General features: G+C 20.9%; 1 protein-coding gene across 1 annotated transcript in view; it reads right to left on the bottom strand.

Annotated features, from left to right (window-relative positions):
* Positions 1 to 21,684, bottom strand: part of LOC129609910 (elongation of very long chain fatty acids protein 7) — a 50,183-nt gene extending 28,499 nt beyond the window's left edge. Inside the window, exons 1-3 of the mRNA XM_055522176.1 lie at positions 21,302 to 21,684; positions 8,019 to 8,209; positions 7,868 to 7,948 (exon numbers count right to left, since the gene is read on the bottom strand). Coding sequence (XP_055378151.1) covers positions 7,868 to 7,948; positions 8,019 to 8,209; positions 21,302 to 21,446 — 417 coding nt within the window. The 5' untranslated portion in view covers positions 21,447 to 21,684. The remainder of the gene's footprint in view (positions 1 to 7,867; positions 7,949 to 8,018; positions 8,210 to 21,301) is intronic.
* Between the last annotated feature and the right edge of the window lie 473 nt (positions 21,685 to 22,157).

Genomic DNA, 22,157 nt, shown 5'->3' with positions numbered 1-22,157 from the left:
TTGAAGTTCATTTAAAACAAAAATATTGATTATCATTGTTGATAGTACAATCATCAGAAAAGTTTGCGGATCAACTTTGAAAATATTATAGGTACAGTAAAAGAATTAAAAATAAAAATTATAGCAGCGTTAAGTGCGACTTTAAAAATAAATGTTGGCAACTTGTCGAATATACTTGTAAGTAAAATGAAGATTGTATATTGAAATTAATTTATATTTTAAGATTCACATATAAAACTATATGTATCATGTATACATAAATATCATTAATATTTGAATATCCAAATTATTGACCTTTAAAACAACAAAAATTTTCTGATTATTTTTAATTATTTTTTATTTTTAGTGGTTATTTATGATTTTGTACGAATATTGATCTTTAACGAAAAAGATAAAAAGGAAGTCAAATAGAATGGTCGTTATTTAAAAAAAGTAATAAAAAAAATTAATTAAATATAATTTCAATTATTGGATTCTTTATGTTGTGCCTTCAGATATACATAACCAGCAGTGACAAGATGAATGGCATTCAAAGTTTTTGAAATGGTTGAGTTTTTTTATGACGGAAATATAAGAAAAAATAAAAATAAGAATACGAGTATCTATTTCTTTAAAAAATATAATACATAAAAAATTTAATAAAGGTCAGTTTAGTATCAATTCGTTTTTATTTTGGAATTGTTATAATAATTTTTAATTTTTTTTGAATCAGAATGTATTATGTTTACAATTCACCATGTGTCGTATATAATATTTTAATTCACTTGAGTTCTAAATTATATTTCTAAGATTAAGTATTTGATAGAAGTAGAAATATATATATTTTTGTAAAATGGAGAGGAGTCAGTTGTATTTTAATTTTACGTAGTTTTGTATTAAACAATATAATATAATTTAAAAAAATGTTATATGTACGAATGTCTGGCTTCAATTATAAATACTATATTAAAATCCACAGTTTAATTTATAAGTTGTTAATACTGAATTATCTACTAATCATGGTGGGTAAAGAATTTTCAAGAATATACATACATATATATTTTTGTTAAGCACATCACAAAATTATGGTAAATATTATTGACAAATAGTGTTTATAATCGAAAAGAGATAAAATGCTATAATGATTTGTCATAATTCATCTACAGAATGTTATTCCATGAGTTTAATGTACATTTATACCAATCTGTAATGCAGACTCGATTCTATATTAAAAATTACTTTATCGTATTAGTTACGACAAGCTCTGAGAAAGATTTTGTAATTAGATAAACTATACTATTATAACCATAGCCTTAATTATACAAAATTAAATTGAAAAATTTAATATTTAGTCTTAGAATCTCTCTGATTTTTTAATTAGTGTACATTATTACCAAAGATAATTTTCTTATATAGGCTATGTTTTTGTAGTAAGGTTTAATTATAGGTTTTAATATGTACATATTCAATTTAAAAATGACTTTATTTCGTTTTTCTTGCTTTTCAATATTAAGATTATATTCATATTGAGTGAACATCCGCGAATATAATATACGTTTGAATTTCTAATAGAAAAGAGCTTTTATTATTCCTTGTTTTTCTGGCTATTCTAACATATCTTTTATTGCTTGATCGAAAACAATGATCTATAGAATCTTATCAAATTTTCAATATTGCAGTTTTATATAAATTTTTATTGATTTACGATATACGTTTGAATATGGCGCATATGCACATAAAAAAAAAAGAAATTGTTATACTAATAAATCAATTTAATAAAATAAAATTTAACTTATTTATTAGAATTTAACTTATTTTAGTCATTTTTTTTTATTTATTCTGCGAATTTTTGAATTATATATGATATTCTATATACAGATTATAAAATTAGCTGGAATTCAATTATTAAATATTCGATTACGTATAGAAAATAAATAGCTTCTAAAATTATTATTATTATAATTGTAGACTACTTCCGGTAATTCTACTCAATTTACCTATTATATACCTACAATTAATTAATAATTAAGCAATAAATGTTAATTAAATTAAAAATTTTTTACTCAATTTAATTATTAATATATGATTATTAATATAAATCAATGGAAAATTTTTTAAATTAAAATAAATAAATATGAGATTTTTATATTTAGCTTAAAAATTGTAAATAAAAGTATTTAATATGGCTTGGAGTAGAAATTCAATATGAAGGCTATAGAATTTAATTTTTTCTTTCTCTGAAATCGAGCTGAATAAGCAACTTTCGGCTTTCTGGGTGCAACCTATTAACTTTTCTCAAACATAATTTGAAATCGCATTTCGCAGTTCATTTCAACGTTAAATATTTGATTGAATCGATGATTTTCATTTCAAATTAAATTAATATTTTGTATCCACGTAGGAAATACGGAATAATCTCATCATAAATATTGCATTTTTTATTACATACATCGCCATTAATATAATTAATGAATCGATTGAATTCATTATTGTATTCATAATAAAAATGTAACTTTGATTCTTGAAAATATAATTGAAAATATAACCGCGATATTGGTTATTATGCACACATGTGATAATATAAAAATATATTTTTGTATTTCTTATTACACTGCAATTCAAGCTATTATTCAATTTACAAGAATCATAAAAATTATTAAAGTATAGTTATATGTAGTAATATTATAGTTTTGTATGTATGTATGACAACAAAAATTTTATGTATAAAGAAAGGAAAAAAAAAAAACAATTTTTTTTTGTTATTGCGAGATCATCATGCATTTTCAGTCAATAAACTTAAAATGAATCGATGCATGAAAATTGCATTTTCGTAAGCGTTCATTTTTTTGTTTTTCTATTTTGTTATTGTATTTCTATTATATTATATATTTTTTTTAGGTTACCGGGTGCTTATTATTATTGATAATTTCAGTAGTTGTCAGTCAAATTCGTATATCCGTTAAACTTAGAAAATTCAATACATAAACTATAAGCAGTAATAAGAATGCTTATATACTTATTATATAGTTGAAGAAAAAATTTTAAAATAATAAAGTAGAAAAAATTATTAATGGAAAATATGTGATAGTTTAGCAGGTATACACATAGATAGGTATAATGTAGTTTAATTTTCTATTATTAAAAAATTTTGTTACCTTGAAAGTTTAATTAGGAAATTAGAAATAATAAAAAAATTATGTTTTTTATAAAAAAACCAAAAAATAAAAATAAAAAATCAGACTATAATAAATTGAAAACTTTAAGATTTTCATAATAAACAATTTTCATTAAAAGGATTTTCGTAATGTTTTTTTTTAATTTTTTTTTTCAAAAATGTTTTTAATTTTTTTTATATTAATTGGCTAGTCATTTAAAAAAATGGTTTTATTGAAAATTTGAAATTTTATAATAAATTTAGATTAATGAAATTGGACGTCCGGCGGCACTTTAGCACAAACTGTTCTACCAATAGCAATAAAATTTCAAAAATAATAAGCTAAGCGTTTATAATTTAATCGATTAAATTGAATAATCGGTTTTAGCTGTTACTTTTGATTTTGTAATTTCGATTGTATTCTATATAATAATTATGTACAATTTTTCAAAACTTATATTAATCTAATAATTTTTTAGATTATTAATAATAAACTTTTATTAATCTAATAATTATTGAATTTAACAAAAAAAAAATTGAAAAACATTATTAAATTAAAACTTAAAAATTTCAATTAAACTTAGTTTTTATAATGGAAGAAAACGGCAAGAAGCATGGACATGAACACTGACTAATAATGTTCTACGGCATTGCTCCTTTTCTCTTTTATTAAAATACAAAATTGGAAAATAAAAATAAAACAAAAACTATTATGTGCAAATATTTTAATTTCTTTAAATTTGCTCTCAAAATCTTTTTTTTTTATTTTCTTGTTAATTCTAATATTGTAAAACTGAATGAATTTTTTATTAACATCAGAATTATTAAGCTTATACGTATGTATATAAATATGTAATTTTATGCAAATCAGAATAAAATCGTTATACCTATATAAATTTTTATTTAGCACATAAATACATAATTAATATATATATTTATTCTATACTTTTAATTGTTTTAATATATAGCTTTATGAATTCATATCCGACTTTGAGTTATCAAATAATTTGAAGTCAAATAAACACGATCGTTTGTATAGGATGAGTCTGAAATCAGATAATAATGTGATAGCGTATTATACAGGTCTGAAAGGAAGTATGACTTTTGAAATATGTTTGCTGAGAAAAAGGTAAGAAAAAAATTTTTTTTTAAAAAATCTTATTCATCTTATTGAAACGATGTTAAGAGATTTATTTATCTTTGAATAAATTGAATAGATTTTCTTATTGGCATTAATTATTTAAATTATTTTTGAAGTGGTTACAATCGTTGTACAAACATTAATAAGTTTAAATTTTTTGAGAAATTGGTGCAGAGATTTAGTTCTTTAATTTAAAAAATGTATATATATTTATTTCCAATAACCTTTTATTATTTTTACAAAATTAGTTGAAATATGTTTAAAATGAAATAAAATAAGGTTTATGGCAAATGAAAATTCAAAGCATTTTTAACTGATTTCTTACAGTAAAAACTAACACCTAATTCTCTAGTATGGGCTTTGTTTCTAATTGAAGTTTTAAGTAGTTAGTTATGATTAAACTTAATTATGTATACAATATTAAAAAAAATATGAGAAATAAAAATTCAATTACTTGGGGTACGTAACAACAAAACTCAATTTAGCTACATTGTTTTTAAATTTTCAAAAACTTTCTGCATGATCTACTAGATGAAAATAAATTTTTTCACTTGGCTGTTAGAATAAATATTAAATAAATGTTTTCGAATTTTAATTCAAGTATACTTTTAATTGAAAATAAAATGAGAATTTTGTCCTTACTTCTGTGAAAACCACCGAATTTATTATTATGCTCTTTAATTTCTCATGAAAGAAGAAAACTTGTTATATAATAACAATTCAAAGCATCTGTATATAATATTGTATATAATATTTTGCCTAATATACAAGACTTTTAATTTTTTTAACCATTTTAACAATTATTTTTTCGAAAGTGAACAATATGTTATGAGTGTACTTATTGAATCAGGTCAAAAAGATATCTTTATGTCGCTAGTATCCAAAAAAAAAAATCAAGTTTATTGTATTTTTGAATTTCTTGTGTGTATATATTTAATTATAAAAAAATGTACATGATTCCTCTTAGTATAATGTTAAAATTGTTCAAATTGCAATTATGAATTTCTTTAGAAAAGCAAAAGTAAAATAAAATAAAAAAAACAGAAACAAGAAAAATAAACTAAAATTATTTAATACGTAAAAAATGTATGGTATACTTAATTTAACCTTCATTTTATATATACAAACTTTTCATGATATTATATTACATGTATATATGTAGCACATCTTTGAAAATGACCTTGAATTAAAAAATATATAAGAAATATAAATGTTTTTTTTTTTACTTACAATTAAATTTACTAGTGCTTTTCTTTTAAAACATTTTAACGTTCATTACAGTAATGAATAAATTTTATGTACTTGTTTACATGCAAAATGTATGAAATATACAAATGTGTATCATAAACTTGAATGTATGAAAAGTATTTACACATACACAAACAAAAATAAACGCAATAATAGTTAAAATTTTTTTTGTTTCTTATTTTAATCCGACCAAAAAAAAAAGGAAAACTAAAATTATTTTAACAAATTTTTATTATTATTATTAAACCTGTTATCTTTACATTAAAGGGTAAAACAAAAAAATTAGTACATACATACATACATACATACGCAAAAAACCAGGAATAATAAAAAATCCAAAAAATTTTATAAGGAAAGCAATTTTAGCAGTTTAATTGGAGTTTAAAATTTTTTTTTAAATATTTTTACTAAAACAAATACTTGGTGTTATACATGATAAAAAAAATGTAAGAGCATTTTAAAATTGTCCTCTTTAGTATATAAATGCTGTAAAATGAACTGTTATGGTAACATCGTTAAGAATAACAAACCACATATTATGTATAACAGAAAGTACTAATGAAAAGGGAAGAAATGGAAACGGGAAATTATTTAAAGAGAGAGAATCTTTTCATATCTCAATCAATTTTGCATTAAAATTAACAAATGTAAAAGTTTTATTATAAAATTAAAAGGTTATAAACCAAGTATGTATATGTGTATACGAAAGTTTTATACGTATAGTATGTAAACATATCTTGATATTTATGAAAATAATAAAATATAATTGCCACTTTTTATACAATTACTTAATTGTACAGTTTATAATATGGTTCAAGTTTTAGTCTGTTTTTAAATTTAATAATTATACATAAATAAAGAAATATAATTAAACGACGTTGATTAAAGCTTTTTTTGTATACAAAGGTTGGTCAACAAAACAATAAGATTAACGGATTGTTTGTATATACGTTTGTTTATGATATTTCGTCAGGAATTAATATTATCTTGGAAGGGATTAATATTATCAGATTATAAAAGTTGTGCTGAACGGTTGAAGATTTACATGAAAATTATTTTCTTTTGATTACTGCTTAATCAAACCGTACTAGTATTAACAAATTTTCGAATTTTTTATTTCTATAAGTCAGCTTAATATTTCTAATAAAATTCCCGATTCCCTTATATTTTAAAGTTTTGTCGACTTTTAATCAGATTTATGTTTAATGCGAAATTTTTTAAACTAGTTGGGGAAAGTCATAATATGGTAATAATGTGTGCTCGAATTTTGTTGATGTACACAATATCACCATATTGAAATGATACTCGTATTGTCGAACTCGATAGGTTTTTAAAATACAAATACAATCGAATTTCAAATTAAGACAGTTTTTATTTTAATTGACAAATTTCTTTTTGCTATTATATAAGCATTATAAATTGTGCATGAGGTTTAGAATAACTCTTAAATTTTATTGTAGAAATGTGGATCTATACATGTATATCTATTCATAAAATTTCAAATTTTAAATCATTTTTTTTTCATTTTGACGCAATACAATATTATCCATTATTTTTCCTAGAGTAAGTATTAACTTTTGTTTTATGAAACTATTATCAGGACCTACATACGTACATACATCTTTATTTACAATAATTATAGCATTAAATATTAAATTTTACGCACGATACTTCAAAATTTTTTAAAGTTAAATTCTACTACTTTAAATAGCAACATTCTTTGCTGCTGATTCTATACTTATTTTGCTGTATTGAAATTAATTTGAAATTTTTATAAACAGTTGTTAAATATTTTTTAAGAAAAATTTATTTTAAGTACTATGCAGACCTAATAGACTTTATTGATTTTAGTTCCGGTTCTAATATTATGTATATCTAAACATTATTTTTAAATTTGTTTACAAGTTTTTAACCACATGGGTGTTATATGAATTCTATCTCCAAAGTTTAGAATTAGATAAAAATCGTTCTCTTTGGTACTCTTTCGATAAATACATAATCATTTAATTTTAATTTAAATTCTAAATTTTATATAATAGATTAGTTAAGAATGCATATTCTTATAGCATAGCATAGTAATTTGAATATATTATGCTATATGTAATATTATACTCGTATGTTATGCTTTATAGCAATATTACTATAATTGAATACTATATTCAGTAGAGCTTATGAACTTATTAAAATTTTCAAAAATTGCTTTAGATACTGTTAAGGAATTGTTTAATTTTGAAATTCAAGGAACTCAGGATTTAAAGAGAAATAAGTTTGATTTTATATTTTATAAAAGTAAAATTTGTCTACTGTATAAGGAAACTTTCATATTATTTATATTAAGAGCTTACCCGTCTTGACATTGGTCCATCTGAATAATCAACCGGTTGACATTTTAAATTATAATAATTTAACCAGCCAGCCATTAAATGCTAAAAATATATTAAATAATTATAAATAAATAAAATATTAATTATATTATAAATAAATTAACAATTTTACCTCATAGAACATATATCCGCTTAAAAGTACTTGGAAAGCATTATAATATATTAATGTAGTTCTAAGTTGCATTGGTTTTCTATCTCTCATATATCTAGGACCTATGACTAATACCCATGCTAAATATGTTAAAACCATACCTATTGTGGGTAAAGGACTATCCATAAATGGGTATTTAACTGCTCTAGGATCTAAAAAAAATTAAAATAAATAAATGTAAATTAATTAAATGAATATAAAAATTTGAAAAAGAAAATTAAGAAACAAAAATTAGATAAAATACAATATCGCAATTAAATAAATAATAAAAACTAAAAAATAAACAAGAATAAAAATAAAAATAAATTTATTATAAGTAAGTGTGTGCATAATGTATAAATTAAGAATAAATAGAAGAAAAAAAATTTTTTATTTTGTTGTTAACTTCATTTTTTGCCAACTAAATTCTTAATTGTTTTGCGTTCTGGTTTTGATTCATTTGTATTAAGGAATACAAAAACTCCCAAAAGTTTAATCTCGTTTTTTTTCTATATTTTTAATATTGAAAGCGGGAAAAAAACCAAATTATTATTTAAAATTAAAAAATTGTTGTATTAAAATTTTTTCTTTTACTCAATTAATCAAAATAGGCTTCTCTTATATAGTTATTGTCTTTTAGGATTTAGTAACTAGAAGAGAATATAATATGTTTTGTTAGGGTACAAATGTAATTTTTAAAGTTTTTATTTTACCTATATTTGATTAATAAATTTGGAACATATAAAATATTTTTAAAACATTATAACATTGATTGTTTATATTCTAGTCATCGGAATTGTAATAATACCGTATCGATACACCATTCAGCAATTGGCATTTGTAAGCTGAATTGTGCAATAATACAAAATTACAATATTATTACATTTCCGATCTAAGACTACTCGTATGTTGAACAAGTGAGTTGAAAAAAAATGCATTCAACAAAGGCATAAGGAAACAATCAAAGAAATGAATAAAGAGCTTTAAAGAAAAAATATGAAATGAGTATACAGTAAAATCATAAATATATATGTGGACTATACAGTTGTGCAATAGATAGGGAGGAAAGAGTAAAATAAAAACTAGGGTAAAGAATTTTCATATGTAATTTTAAGTAACTTTGCTTTCATGACAATAATTCTTGGTATGCATTGTACAATTAATGTTGTGTGTAGTAAATCGTTTCTCATTTTGTTTTCTATTGTTTGTTTTAATACAGTTTTGAGTTTGGGTATAAATTACAAAAAATATTTACTGTAAACTGTAAAATGTAAAAAAAATTAAACAAAATTTCAAATTTTAATTGTTTGCTATCACTTAAACGACTAAAATAATGCCTCACTCCAGACTAGAAAATTCTTAATTCTTTGAATAAATTAACAGTTTTATTTCAGCGGTTGTTTGACATTGAATTAATCAATAAAAAAAAATATTTCCTTTTTTTTTAATATCTTTTTTTTTTGTATTTTTACCATTTTTTGCATGATAAAGCATGAAAAACATTTTTTTTGTTGTTTGTTTATTATTTTTACAATAAATTAAAAGATTTTTTTTTATTTTCATTTATATAATATTAAAATTAATAAAATAAATTTAATCAGAATCGTTGAAAATTATTTTTGGTTCCGAAATGTTCGTTAACCTTTACAAAGAACAAAGGTTTTTTTGTTTTTTGGAGAAGCAAAACACTTTTTAAAATTCCAGAATTCAATAAGAATAAATTAAAAAAAAATACGGATCTTAAAAATCTATTCCTTGCGTACCTTATTAAGTTCCTGACATTATCATGTTTTCATAATGCAAATCAACAGAATTTATTAATAAAAAATAAATTTATTTAAAAGTTCAAAATTTTTTAAGTTCATATTTGTTATTAATATACAAAGTGATGACACGAACGTGTAAATAATCATAAATTCAAAATAATTTTAATGTAAGAGTATTTTAATTTCTCAATCTATTGGAATTTAGTTTTCATTTTAAATGTAATTAAAAAAAAATTATTAATATATAGTGATTGCATTTAAAGAATTTCAAAAATATGAAAAGCTGTCAAAGCATATAAAATAAATTTTTATTGTAATTCAATATTATAAAAACTTTATGCGTGGTTTGAATTTTTTTAATAAATTCTTTAAAAGTTTTATATACTGTTACATAAAATATAATATCATAGTAGCATTTTTTTAATAATTAGCGTCATAATTATTCATTTTCATTCTATAAAATATTAAGTGCTTATCTGTAATTAAAAATAAATGTAGATAAAAAAAAAAACATAATAAGAAAAGAGTTCTCCGCTTGAGTCTTTTAATTATGATCGCTAAAATCTAATAAAACGAAACAAATTTTAAATAACTGGTAATTTATTTTGTGTTCCAAGAGTAAATAACCTTTAAATTAAACTGAAGTAGAAAACATTAAAATTTAATGGATAGTTTTTGTTTTTTTATTATAATATTGTTTATTGATGTAAGAATAAAAGTATAACAAATTTCCTTGCTCAAATTTTTCTCATGTTATTTTTGGTTTTCTAAAGTCTTATGATTCTCAAAAAAGAGAATTGAGTATAATGTGTGTGTGTGTGTCAAACTTTGAAAAGACAATTGGTGGTGAACCGAAAACAAAAATGTAAGTAGAAAGTAAAACTTGTAAATCTTGTAAAATATAAATAAAAACAGAAATTGTGGAGAAAGAAAAAATTAATTACTTAATTATTACAAATTATTTATAAAAGATTTTGATAAAGTATTTTATAAAATAAATTAAGCTTGTAAGCAGAATTTTAATTAGATTTTATAATTTAAGAATTTTTTTCTAATCCAAGACTCTTGGCCAACTTATAACAATTTTTTAATGCATAGTCCTGTTTTTCATATAGAGGTTTGAATATATTAAAGAATTCGGGCTTTGGGCTTATAAAGTTTATTGATTTCATGAATTTCTTTGGGGACTTAATTTTTTGTCTTACTTTTGCGGTTAATTTTATACAATATATTTTGCTATAGCTTTGAAATATCTCTTTCAATTATGAAAAATTAAAAATATGTTGATAAGTAATTTCGATTAGTCTCGCATAGTCTTTATAAAAAATATACATACTATATACATAATGTGGTCTCATACGAGTATACTAAATTACTTTATTTAATATATTTATTAATTATGTTTTTTTTGGAATTCATGTGTGGTTTGAAATTAAAAGATTTGAAGATGAATGAATGGGAATTAATTTTTTTTCGAAACTGTTTTAAAAAATTTCTATATCTATGGTAATTGAATGCAATAACACAATACTTAGAATATAAAGTTAACTAATTATGAGTAAAAATTTTAAGTAATAATTCGCGTGCGATTATGAAAAATATTTGAAAATTTTTTTTTCTATAAGTCATTAATCTTTTATTATAATTTGTAATTTAGTATTTCCGCACATATTAACAGCGTATTTCTATGTATATTATAAGATATATGGTTTTTATTAAGTAATTTTAATTCTATGTATTATAAATTAAAGTATATTTAGTTATATTAAATATTTATTCGATAAATTGTTAAAAGCTTTTATAAATATTTTTAAAAAAGTTCATTTTTAATAGTGAATTAAGTGAAAATTCTTGAATATTATTTGCATTCTGTTTATATTTTTCCTTCCCCTTTACGACAATCTACCGATAAATTTATTTTTATTGTGCAGGTTTTTGCCACCCAAAGTATTTTAAATGACAGATTAATAAATATTTCATGAAATCGTGATCACTGTGCTTAAAATTTTTATTAAAATTTATGAAACAAAAATTTTATACAAATAGGTAAACATTGGCGTGAAAACTAAAAAAAATTAATATTGGAAAAAAATTTCATTTTTATTTGCGATTTAATAATTTTTCATTCTATATTGTAGAAGGTTTCTAGAATTCTATATCTAGTAACTTACATAATATAGAATTTTATAATTTATCAATAGAATTTTTAATTATAATTACCGAAATATATGATGTTTATTTACAATTAAATAAAAAAATCACACTTTATTTTTCAGTTTTTATTATTTTTTCTTATTCATTTTGGTAGGAAAGTGAAATTTTAAAACAATTTCTAAAAATATTCACAAAAACCAGAAAATTTAATTGAAACTTCTTATGTCAAACCCCTAATAATTAAAATTTTAATTAATTATTTTTTGAATCTCTTGCAATTTTGTTACTTATCTTGAATATTGGACATGGATTTCTTACACAATTTTTCTAATAAATTTCATAATATCATTCGATTTTGTACTAATTTATGCATAAATTTTAAATTAGTTTAAATATTTTACAGTAATAAATTAATTGTTTTACTTCAAAAAATAAATTATATCAAAAATTATTAAAAATATTAAGAATTATTATTATTATTATTCTCATTTTCCATATTATATATTTACTCGTATGAGGCGAGTAATGAGTAAAGTGATAATCATTCGTCATAGAGGATTCAAATATGTGGGAGATTTAATTTCACCAATTATATACTTGTAAAAAAAAAAGATCAATTTTCTGCTGATATTAATAAAAATTATTTACTCATTCAAATATTTGTAAAAAAATTTATATTTAATGAGAGAAAAATTATCTCATTTTTAATACACGAAATGCATTCTCTTACATTATCTACCCTACGGTATATGTTCGTAATTTTTAAGTTTTTCGCTTTAACAATCTTAAATTAACTACAATTTTATTGTTTTAAATTGAAAAATAAGAAGTTTTTAAAAAATCTAAAATTAATATTTTCTATTAAAATGAAATCTATTCTATTAAATGAAATCTATTTTTAAAAATCACATTTTCTAATTCAAATAAATGAGAATTGTGATTGAGTCAATTAGAAAGGTTGAGAGACAGAATGAAATTATATTTTATAGCTAATTGATTCGGACCCTCAGCAAAATTAATTCATTAAATTCTTATTAAATTATTAATAAATATCAAAATATTAAAAAATTTTAATAAATACATTTTAAATATAATTATGTATATAGTTTCTTCATCTCAATTACATATAATAATAAAAAACAAAATATTCACATTTAATTTTTTTAACAATTCATTGTCATTTTGATATATGCAACTCAGAATCCAGTTAAGGGATATTAATGAAACTAAAAAAAACGAAAACATGAGTAGTGTTGTACTCACTTTTCAAGTTTTCACACTATTATTAAAGTAATTTTTAAAATATAATTGTTAAAAAAATTCGTGAAAAAAACATCAAAACCTTAATAAATCATTAATTTTATATTTTTATTCTTGAAAGCAAGTAACCAGTATTTTTCTTTTTTGCAATAAAATTACCTTGAAGGTCCTTCAGAAAATCATTACGAGCGAAATTATCTTTTTTTTTAAAGTAATGAACCTTTGAATATTTTATTAATAAATAATTTTAAATTGTTATTGTAAAGCAATACGTATATTATGTATATATGTGTACGTATGTTAATGTTTGTATAAATTATAAAGTGCATATCATGTTAAAATGAATAATATTTTTTTTTATTTATGCATATCCAAGTACATTAATAAAAAAAAATTTAACAAGCAACAATGATTTTTTTAAATATTTGCTTTAAAGTAAGACTTGATCGCTTAGTGAGTAGTGACCAGTTATTCATTAATAAATATATACACATTCAATTGTATAATATATACATGTTTACAAATGTGTGTGTATAGGTCTATATTTTGAATTTCTGTTTATATTTTCGATTGTTTGCTGTTTTCTTTTTGTTTTTGGATTTTCGTAATATTTATGTAAACTATAATAATAATTTTATCGCACGATTCGATGATTTTTCTTATTAAAATATTAAAGAAACACATAAAATATTCAAAAAAAAAAAAGCAAAATTAGTGTTATTTTTTGTTTTTCATATTGAATACCTGAACTACTATACGACCTACCCTTTAAGCGATTGCTAATATTGACCGTTTCAATTAAATCTGATATTTTGTTGCAATATTTACAGCAAGAGTTTAATTTTTTAAGTTTTTTCTATCTTTTTTTATTGCTATTGCATTTATTATTGGTGTTAATAAATGTAAATTAATATTAAAAAGCCTATGTATATAATATAGTTGATTTGTATCTTAAAAGTAAATAAAGGGCAGAAAAAAAAATGCTGTTTATATTTTCAATTTAAAAATTTTAATATAAATGTAAATATTTTTTGGAAACTAGTTGTATACTATTTAAATCATGCGAATTACATGAAATTATTAATAGAATATTCCACAAGATTTCGGTAATTACATATATTGTATTATTTCCGACACAATTTTATCGTATAACAGAAAACCAGGCTAATATGATACAAAGGCAGGAACAAAAGAATAAATTAGAAATTAGGAAAAAAGTTCGATTGGTTTCTCAGTTAGGTGCATTATTAATTGCGCTGTTAAGATATGCAATATTTATAAGCATTGTAATCTCTACGTTATACCGATATACTCGTAATTATTAATTATCGATTAATGAATAGAAACAGACAACAATATACGAGAACGCAAATTAGATGTAGATTTAGATTTCTATTAATTCTAGTTGATTAAACTAGGTGTTTTACTTTTAGATGTAGAACATTTTTATAGCAAATTAATCTTAAAATTTTCTTTTTGTAGTAATTTTTAAATTTATTTTTTGTTCTGTTAATTCTATTTTATTGTTATTTAATATTATTTGCCTTAAACATATTATACAGTTGATTCTGAATAAGTGAAATATTTTGAAAATATTTAGAAATTTTTTTTATATAATTTAGAAAAATTATAATGTTTTTAATATGCACTTAGGACCATATCACTAACAAAAGATTTGTAGAGAGCTATATTCAACATTCAATGTGTTGGGAACGGAAAATGTGTTGGGAACAATATTTAACACGGAACCTGGGCCCCACTGGCTTCCAAAAAAGACCTTTTAAGAGGTTTAAAAATTTTTGAAAAAATTATTATAAGGTTCGAAAGATTTAAAAAAAAAAATTATTCTAGAATTATCGCGAGGGTAGTGTCAACAATTACCTAAAGCTTCATAGTAATCGAATGAGCGGTTTATTAATAAGTTGACGTTACAACTCATTTCGTTCATGAAGATTGAAGGGAGAATCCTAAGTTCAATTTTATTAATATTTTTTTAACATTTCATATTGAAAATTTTTATTATTATTTTTAGTATATTGGCTAACTCTAATTGCTTCATCACTCTGGGAAATGGAACTTTTTGGACTAGAATTTTTTAGATTGAATTTTTTTAATTAAATTTTCTGACGAAAAATTTTGTTTTATAGTCGTTTTATTACCCGAAGTGCCTCATAATATAATCAAATTTCTTCATTAATGAATTTAAATTTTTAATTGCTATTTCCTGTGTAGTCTGCATTTTCACTACCGTACATATTTGCATGTGTTTCACATTAGTCGTGCTTTTGGTTTGATCTAGTTTGAAATGCGATATAACAAATTCTGATTTATGTTGTTATACAAACAAAAAATTCTTAACAATGTTTAATATTTCAAATAATTGCTTTTTACTTTGAATAAAATTAATATTTTTTTAAATAGAGCATAACAATTTTCGAGGCAATAGAGATTTATTAATTTATTTTCTAATAATTCATTTAAATTCTATTAATTATAAAAAATTTCAAACAATACAAAGAATTAAATGAATTAATTTTTCTAATATTTTTAACAATATGTGGCCACACTTAAAAAAATTTTTTTTTATACGAAACCAATATAAAAGAAAATGATAAAAGCTACAAAAATGTATGCGTTTTTAGTTGAATTTTTTTTTTCTTCTTTTTGTTTATTGATAGGATTATGTAATTTCACCTTTTACAAGAAAAAAGAAAATAGTGAGAAAAAAAATTACAAAATAAAAAGGAAAAATAAATAATAATAAAAGATTATGCGGCAACATTGAATTGTTAAAATTGGTGTTAAGCAGTTTTGTGACTTTTCTAAAGCTTGTTTTATAGATTCCAGACTTCAAAAATGTTGTGTTGTCGTTGCTCGTTGTTTGTATGTGTGTGGTTGTTATATTTGTTGTCTGTTATTGTTGCATATCCACTTTCCTTCTTCAATTTTGTTTGTCTTTTGTTATTATTTTTAATATTATTTTTACTTTCGTTTGAAGGCAATTGAATTATTATTGAGCGGTTTTTTTTTCTTATAGTTGTTGCATGTATGCTATTTTGTGGCTGGTTTTGTTTCATTGCCGTGACCATATAAACTTTTTTCTTTCTTGTTGTTTTCATATTATATTACATGGCAAAGTGATTATGTCAGTGGTATATTAAGTTTTTGATCTTTAATAGTTTAAGAGGAAAATAAGAAAGAGAGGCAAAATATTGATAATATTTGATAGCATTGCATTGCGTTAAGAGGAAAAATGTTTTAAAAAATGAGAAAAAAAAAGAAGGAGAATAGAAAGAAATACACTTTCCCAGTTTATGAATTTGAAAATTATTATTGTTATTAAACATGCTCATATATGTTTATTATGATGTCAATGTCAAGTTTATCTAATATAATAGGAAATTGAAAAATTTTAATTTTTGTTCCCGATATGGAATTTCCATGCTTTTTTGAATGTGAATTTGAGTAAAAAAATTAGAAAGAAAAGAAGAAAGCTTAAACGTCACTTTTGTTGATAGTTGATTTCATTTTGTTTATTGATTTTTTTTTTCTTTTCTAATTAAAAATGTTTATTAAATAAAAAGTGGGACAATTAGTGTTATTTATTAATTTTTTTCAGATTTTATTGTAATATAATTATTAAAATATTTAATTTTGTCCTCAAAATTCATTAAAATTAAAAAATTTAGATTTTGTAAATTGCTGATTTTAATTATTTCAGTAATTTTAGGGTTATTTTGAATTTCGGATTTGATTTTGAAAGTTGTGTGCATGCGGCTTTCTAACCTATATCACTTCATTTGTAACCAAGTTTCTCACTTAACTCTTTTGAATTATTCATATAAATTTATATTCGGCATTTATAAAAATTGCCTTATGAAAATTTGGTTAAGCTAAAACCATTGAAGTTAATAAGAGATGGGACTTTTTATATTTATGTATAAAAATTGTATAAGTAAATATATAATTTAACTTGCATTAAAAATACCTATTGTAAAAATTGTTTAAAAATTTTCATAATTTTATTGGAAACAAATAGAACGTAAATACGTTTGAAATACAAAGAAAAATTGTCTTTGACTTATTTTTGATTTGCTTAGACTGTTGTTTTCATGAACATTTTATACTATTATTTGAATTTTGCAATTTTCGGTTTAAAAACCAGTTTAAATTAGTCTGAATTTTGTTATAGAGTTTTCAAATTTTCTTTGCATTTTTATAACAAACCAAACGCATTTAGTTACGCATTTTATTTTAGGAATTTATTTTTTTTCTATTTTTATTTAATAGCATTTTGGTTTCTTTTATTTTTCAACGCCAATCACAATTAATTTTCAATCGGCCATGTTAAATGATTAATGAAAAAAAAAATGTACTAAAATTGTTTTTTGAAATATTTAAGAAAAATTTTTATTTTTAACTGTAATACAGGTTTTCTTTATACACCGCTTAGAGCTCATTCCACAACAATAAAATAATTCGTAATCTATGTATGTTAAAATACTTTAACTGCCATTTTATAAATGTATAGAAACTTTTGAGATGATAGTTTTTTGATGTTTTTGTTTTTTTTTCCGAAATTTTGTTGCAATTTCAGTTTTTATTTTAAATTAAAAAAAATATATACATAAAAACCAAAAGGAAAATGAAAAATTTGTTACACAGGCTTAAAAAAATGAAAAAAAAAATTGATATATTAAAAAAAAACCTTTAAAACTATGCGCGAATCCACAAATACAAAACCGATCAAAAAATGCACGTACATGTGCGCTATTTTTGTGTTGTTTGATGATTTTGGTTTTTTTCTTCTTGTTGTTGCCTTAGCCATTGTTTTTCACATTTATGTATAAATTATTTTTTAGTTTGTAAATTGGAAAAAAAAATCAAAAATCGGGTTATCTAATCGTTAACAAAAAAAAAAAAATTTGATGATGGTGATGTTAGGTTTTACCTATATAGTTTTTGAGACGAATAATCTACCTCATTAATATTGTAAGAGTGACCAGTGTTAAAGGGTGGCATTAACTTGTTAATTGTTGAACCGTGTCTTAGATTTGAATTAAAAAAAATAAATAAAATGTGTATTTTGAATGAAAAAATTATTTTTTAATCTCAATCTTGCAATTCCCAAAATTAATTCTGTGTTCAAATATAATAATTAAAATAGTGGGGAATTAAATTATAAAAAAAATTAAATATTAAATTGTGATGAAAAAAAAAAAATAAATAAAATTGTTAAAATATTTTTGAATGAATAAAATTGAAATTTTTTTAAATATGAAATATTCTCTAAAACCACAGTTGTTTAAAAACTAGTTCTGGTAACTTTAAGTTTAATTTTACGTTATTAAGTTGTTTATGATTTAATTATAGGGTCTGCACAGTGTATTATGCGTCTGTATGTTTAACAAATTTTTATTCCGATTTTTTATGAAATAAAATTTAAAATATTAAAAAATTTCGGGAGTTTTTCTTGGGAGTTGAAATTAAAAAAAAAAATAGATAAATAAATAAATGAGGTTAAATATTAAGATAATAAATTGTGCATTAAGTTTAATAAAATTTTTTAAAATATTTGTAAAAAAAATATTCATTTGTCCTCAAAATTTTACCTTAAACATTTAATTTCTATTTATTTTATTTATTTTTCAATTTAAATCTCATAATTTTATTTAAATTTAAAAATGGAAACTATTAATAAGCAGTTAAATTGTAAATTATTGTAACAATTTGATTGTTTATTAATATTTTAAATGATTATATTTTTATTTAATAATTAAACAAGGTAACGATTGTATTTTACTAACCTTAAGGTAAGTAATCAGTATCTATTAAATATAAAAATAATCAGTATCTAGTGTAAAAATGATTTTTTTCTGAACTAAATTTTCTATTTGTAATATTTTAGTGGAATTCTAACAAAAAATTTTAATATTTAGTTCAAAATAATGGCAATTTATTTTCTAAAGTCGGTACTTCTTACAGGAAAATAAACAATCTTGTGGTTATTTTTTTTAGTTTTTCAAATAAAAACTAATCATAATTGAATTTTTGAATGAAAAAAGTAATTAAAATCATGTTATAGAATTATTGTAAATAGCCATACCACTACAATTAAATTATGCTGTTTTCAGTTTATTAGAAAATTTGCAGTAAGAGAAATAAGAGATTGCCTAAACGTACGGTATATTGTAGAACTCACAAATAAACCATTTCAAAATTAAATTTTAAATATGAAATTTGAATTGATATTGTAAATATGGTTCGTTTACTTTGTTATTATTACGTCATATAAATTACATTTAAAATAATTATTAAATTAGTTATTAATAGTTGTCCTTATTAAAAATTTTAATATATTTTTATTTTCCACATTTGAAAATAGGTAAAAATACCGTAATTATAAAAAAACTTGTTAATTAATTTTTTTTCTTATTGTTATTTTTAATTATACTATTTAGATAATATCCTGATCTAGTAAATTTACGTATGTGTTTAATATCAGATAATATTCTGCAAAATATTGTTTTGAAAATAATAAGACAATGAGATTTTGCGTTATACAAAATTTTTATCTACGCAATATAAACTTATTAGAACATTAAGTTTTAATTCTTATGTAAAATGAAATTTGTTTAATTGAATTGTTTACATATTCTTTAATATATAAAATAATTATTGAATAACACAATAAATTTAATTATCTTAATGTATATTAAGTAAATATATATTTATCTATTTGTGGTCTAATAAATTTTTTTATTGGAATAGTTTTTTATTCCAATTCAAAATGCAAAAATATGGTTTTCTAAAATCTAATTTCAAAATTTATTAAATTAAATGAAAAAGTGGTACCTACCTAGTTTTTGTTTTAATCTTGGAAAAATTAATACTTAAGTGAGATTGTTTTTACATTGTTTACAAATATTAAGAATTAATTATAATATATTGTATATATATTAAATGTTTAGAAACAGGTTTAAATTTATTAGAGAAGAATTATATTGGAACTAATTTTTAGAAAGTTTCTTTCTTGCAAACAAGGTTAAACAAAACAAAACAAATATTTTGGAGAGTAATTGCAATAATATTGTGAATTTTGCAAAATTTCAAAAAAAATTTGTTCTAAATTAAATTGTAAATTTACTTAAAATTTGAATAATAATTTCAGTTAAATTCAATTTCCTTGAATTCCATACTACATGAAATTCTCTTCTTTAAATCGAATTTTTATTTTATTAAATAATTTAATTTGTCGTCATAATCAATTATGTTATATAATCTGCCTTCTATATTATAATCAAAATATTATGGGTCATTTTCTTAAAACAAACCATTCTTGTTTTAAAAAAAGTTCTATAATGCGGACCCTTAAAAACTCATCAAAAATTTTGATCTTCGCATAATTTGTTTAACGATAAAATGTTTTCGAACTCTGATTTTACCAAAAATTTTTGAAGTTTTGTAAATTAAATTAAAAAAAAAATTATTATACTCGTATAATTTAAATTTTACATTTTATAATCAATTATTGACAATTTTATCCAGTCGAAAAAAAAAATTTTATATTATAATTTTATATTATAAAATATGTGAGTTTTTTTGTATGTCCAATTGCAATGGTGTTAAATAAAAAAAAAACGAGATCATTTAAGTTGATTTTTTTACGAAATATAAATAAAAACAAAAATAAAAACGAATTTGATTTTCGTTTTCTCATTGAAATTTTTCATACTAATTTGGTTGTCAAAAGTATTTTTTAATTTTTTCTCTTTGGATTTGTACGAAACAAATTACAATCCTTTACCGAAGTTTGTTTCCAATTTATATAAGATTTATATATCAACATGAATATGTATGTATGTTCAATGTACTTATTTATATATTTACATTATAATATTATGTCGTTTATTTGTAATTTACACTTTTAAAAAGCTCAAAATATTTCATTTTTGGCATTATTTCATAAAAACATTTAATTTTATTTTAGTTTTTCTTATTCTTTTATACTTTATTTTATAAAATTTGACCTACTTTAAAATATTATTAAAATTTTTTTAAGTTTATTTTTTTATGGAAACTCACCTCCATAGTCAGCTTCCACTAATCTATAATATCTTGTTATTAATCCAGTATAATTTCTAGTTGCATGATGTTGTTCTAATTCATCAAATGCAATTTGAACAATATTTGCTGCAAAATCATAATCTGATGTGAAGTTCTTTTCCATTTTGAAAATATATTTGTCCTTCTTTTTAAAGGTTTATAGGTTTGTGTTTATCTACTTTATTAAGTTATTATAGGAAAAAAAAAATTAACAAATTTTTTTTTTCTTCCTTTTTAATTTGAATTTTTATTAATTTACTTAATTAAATTAATAATTTACAAAAAAAGTTTTAATTAAAGAGCAAAGTCTTATAATTTTACAATTTAATTCAATTTTTTATTTGTATTTGATTTAATTAGGATTCGGGCCAAGTCCTTTTTTTGCACACATATATTTTTTTTTTTTTTTAGAATTTTTATGTTATCTCCTTTTTTGAATCATTTTTAAGACATGAAAAAATAAATTATTTTTCTTTTCTCTTATCAAGATTTATTCAAAAATTTCGTTTCACAATTTTTTATTTTTCAATTTAATTTTAAGTTGCGCTGGTATCCTTTAGATTCGCACTTTTTTATAATATTTTAAATTTTTGTAAAATTTTTTTTTACAACTTTTAAAATATTTTTAATTTTTTTAAATATTTCTTAAGATTTTTTTTTTAATATTTTTAAATTTAATTTTTATTTTTTTTTAAATTTATTTTCTTAAATTATTATAAAAAAATAACTAAAAAAAATATGAATTAACAATGTTTCCGTTAAATTCTTAAGATTAAAAATTTGAAATTAAATATTTATAGTTTCCTTTTTATTTCAAAAGTCTTATCTATCAGAG

Source organism: Condylostylus longicornis, unplaced genomic scaffold, assembly GCF_029603195.1.
Source record: "Condylostylus longicornis isolate FDR11 unplaced genomic scaffold, ASM2960319v2 ptg000004l, whole genome shotgun sequence".
NCBI lineage: Eukaryota > Metazoa > Arthropoda > Insecta > Diptera > Dolichopodidae > Condylostylus > Condylostylus longicornis.
Note: the sequence above shows the minus strand (reverse complement) of the source record. Positions and strands in the feature narration are given on the sequence as shown.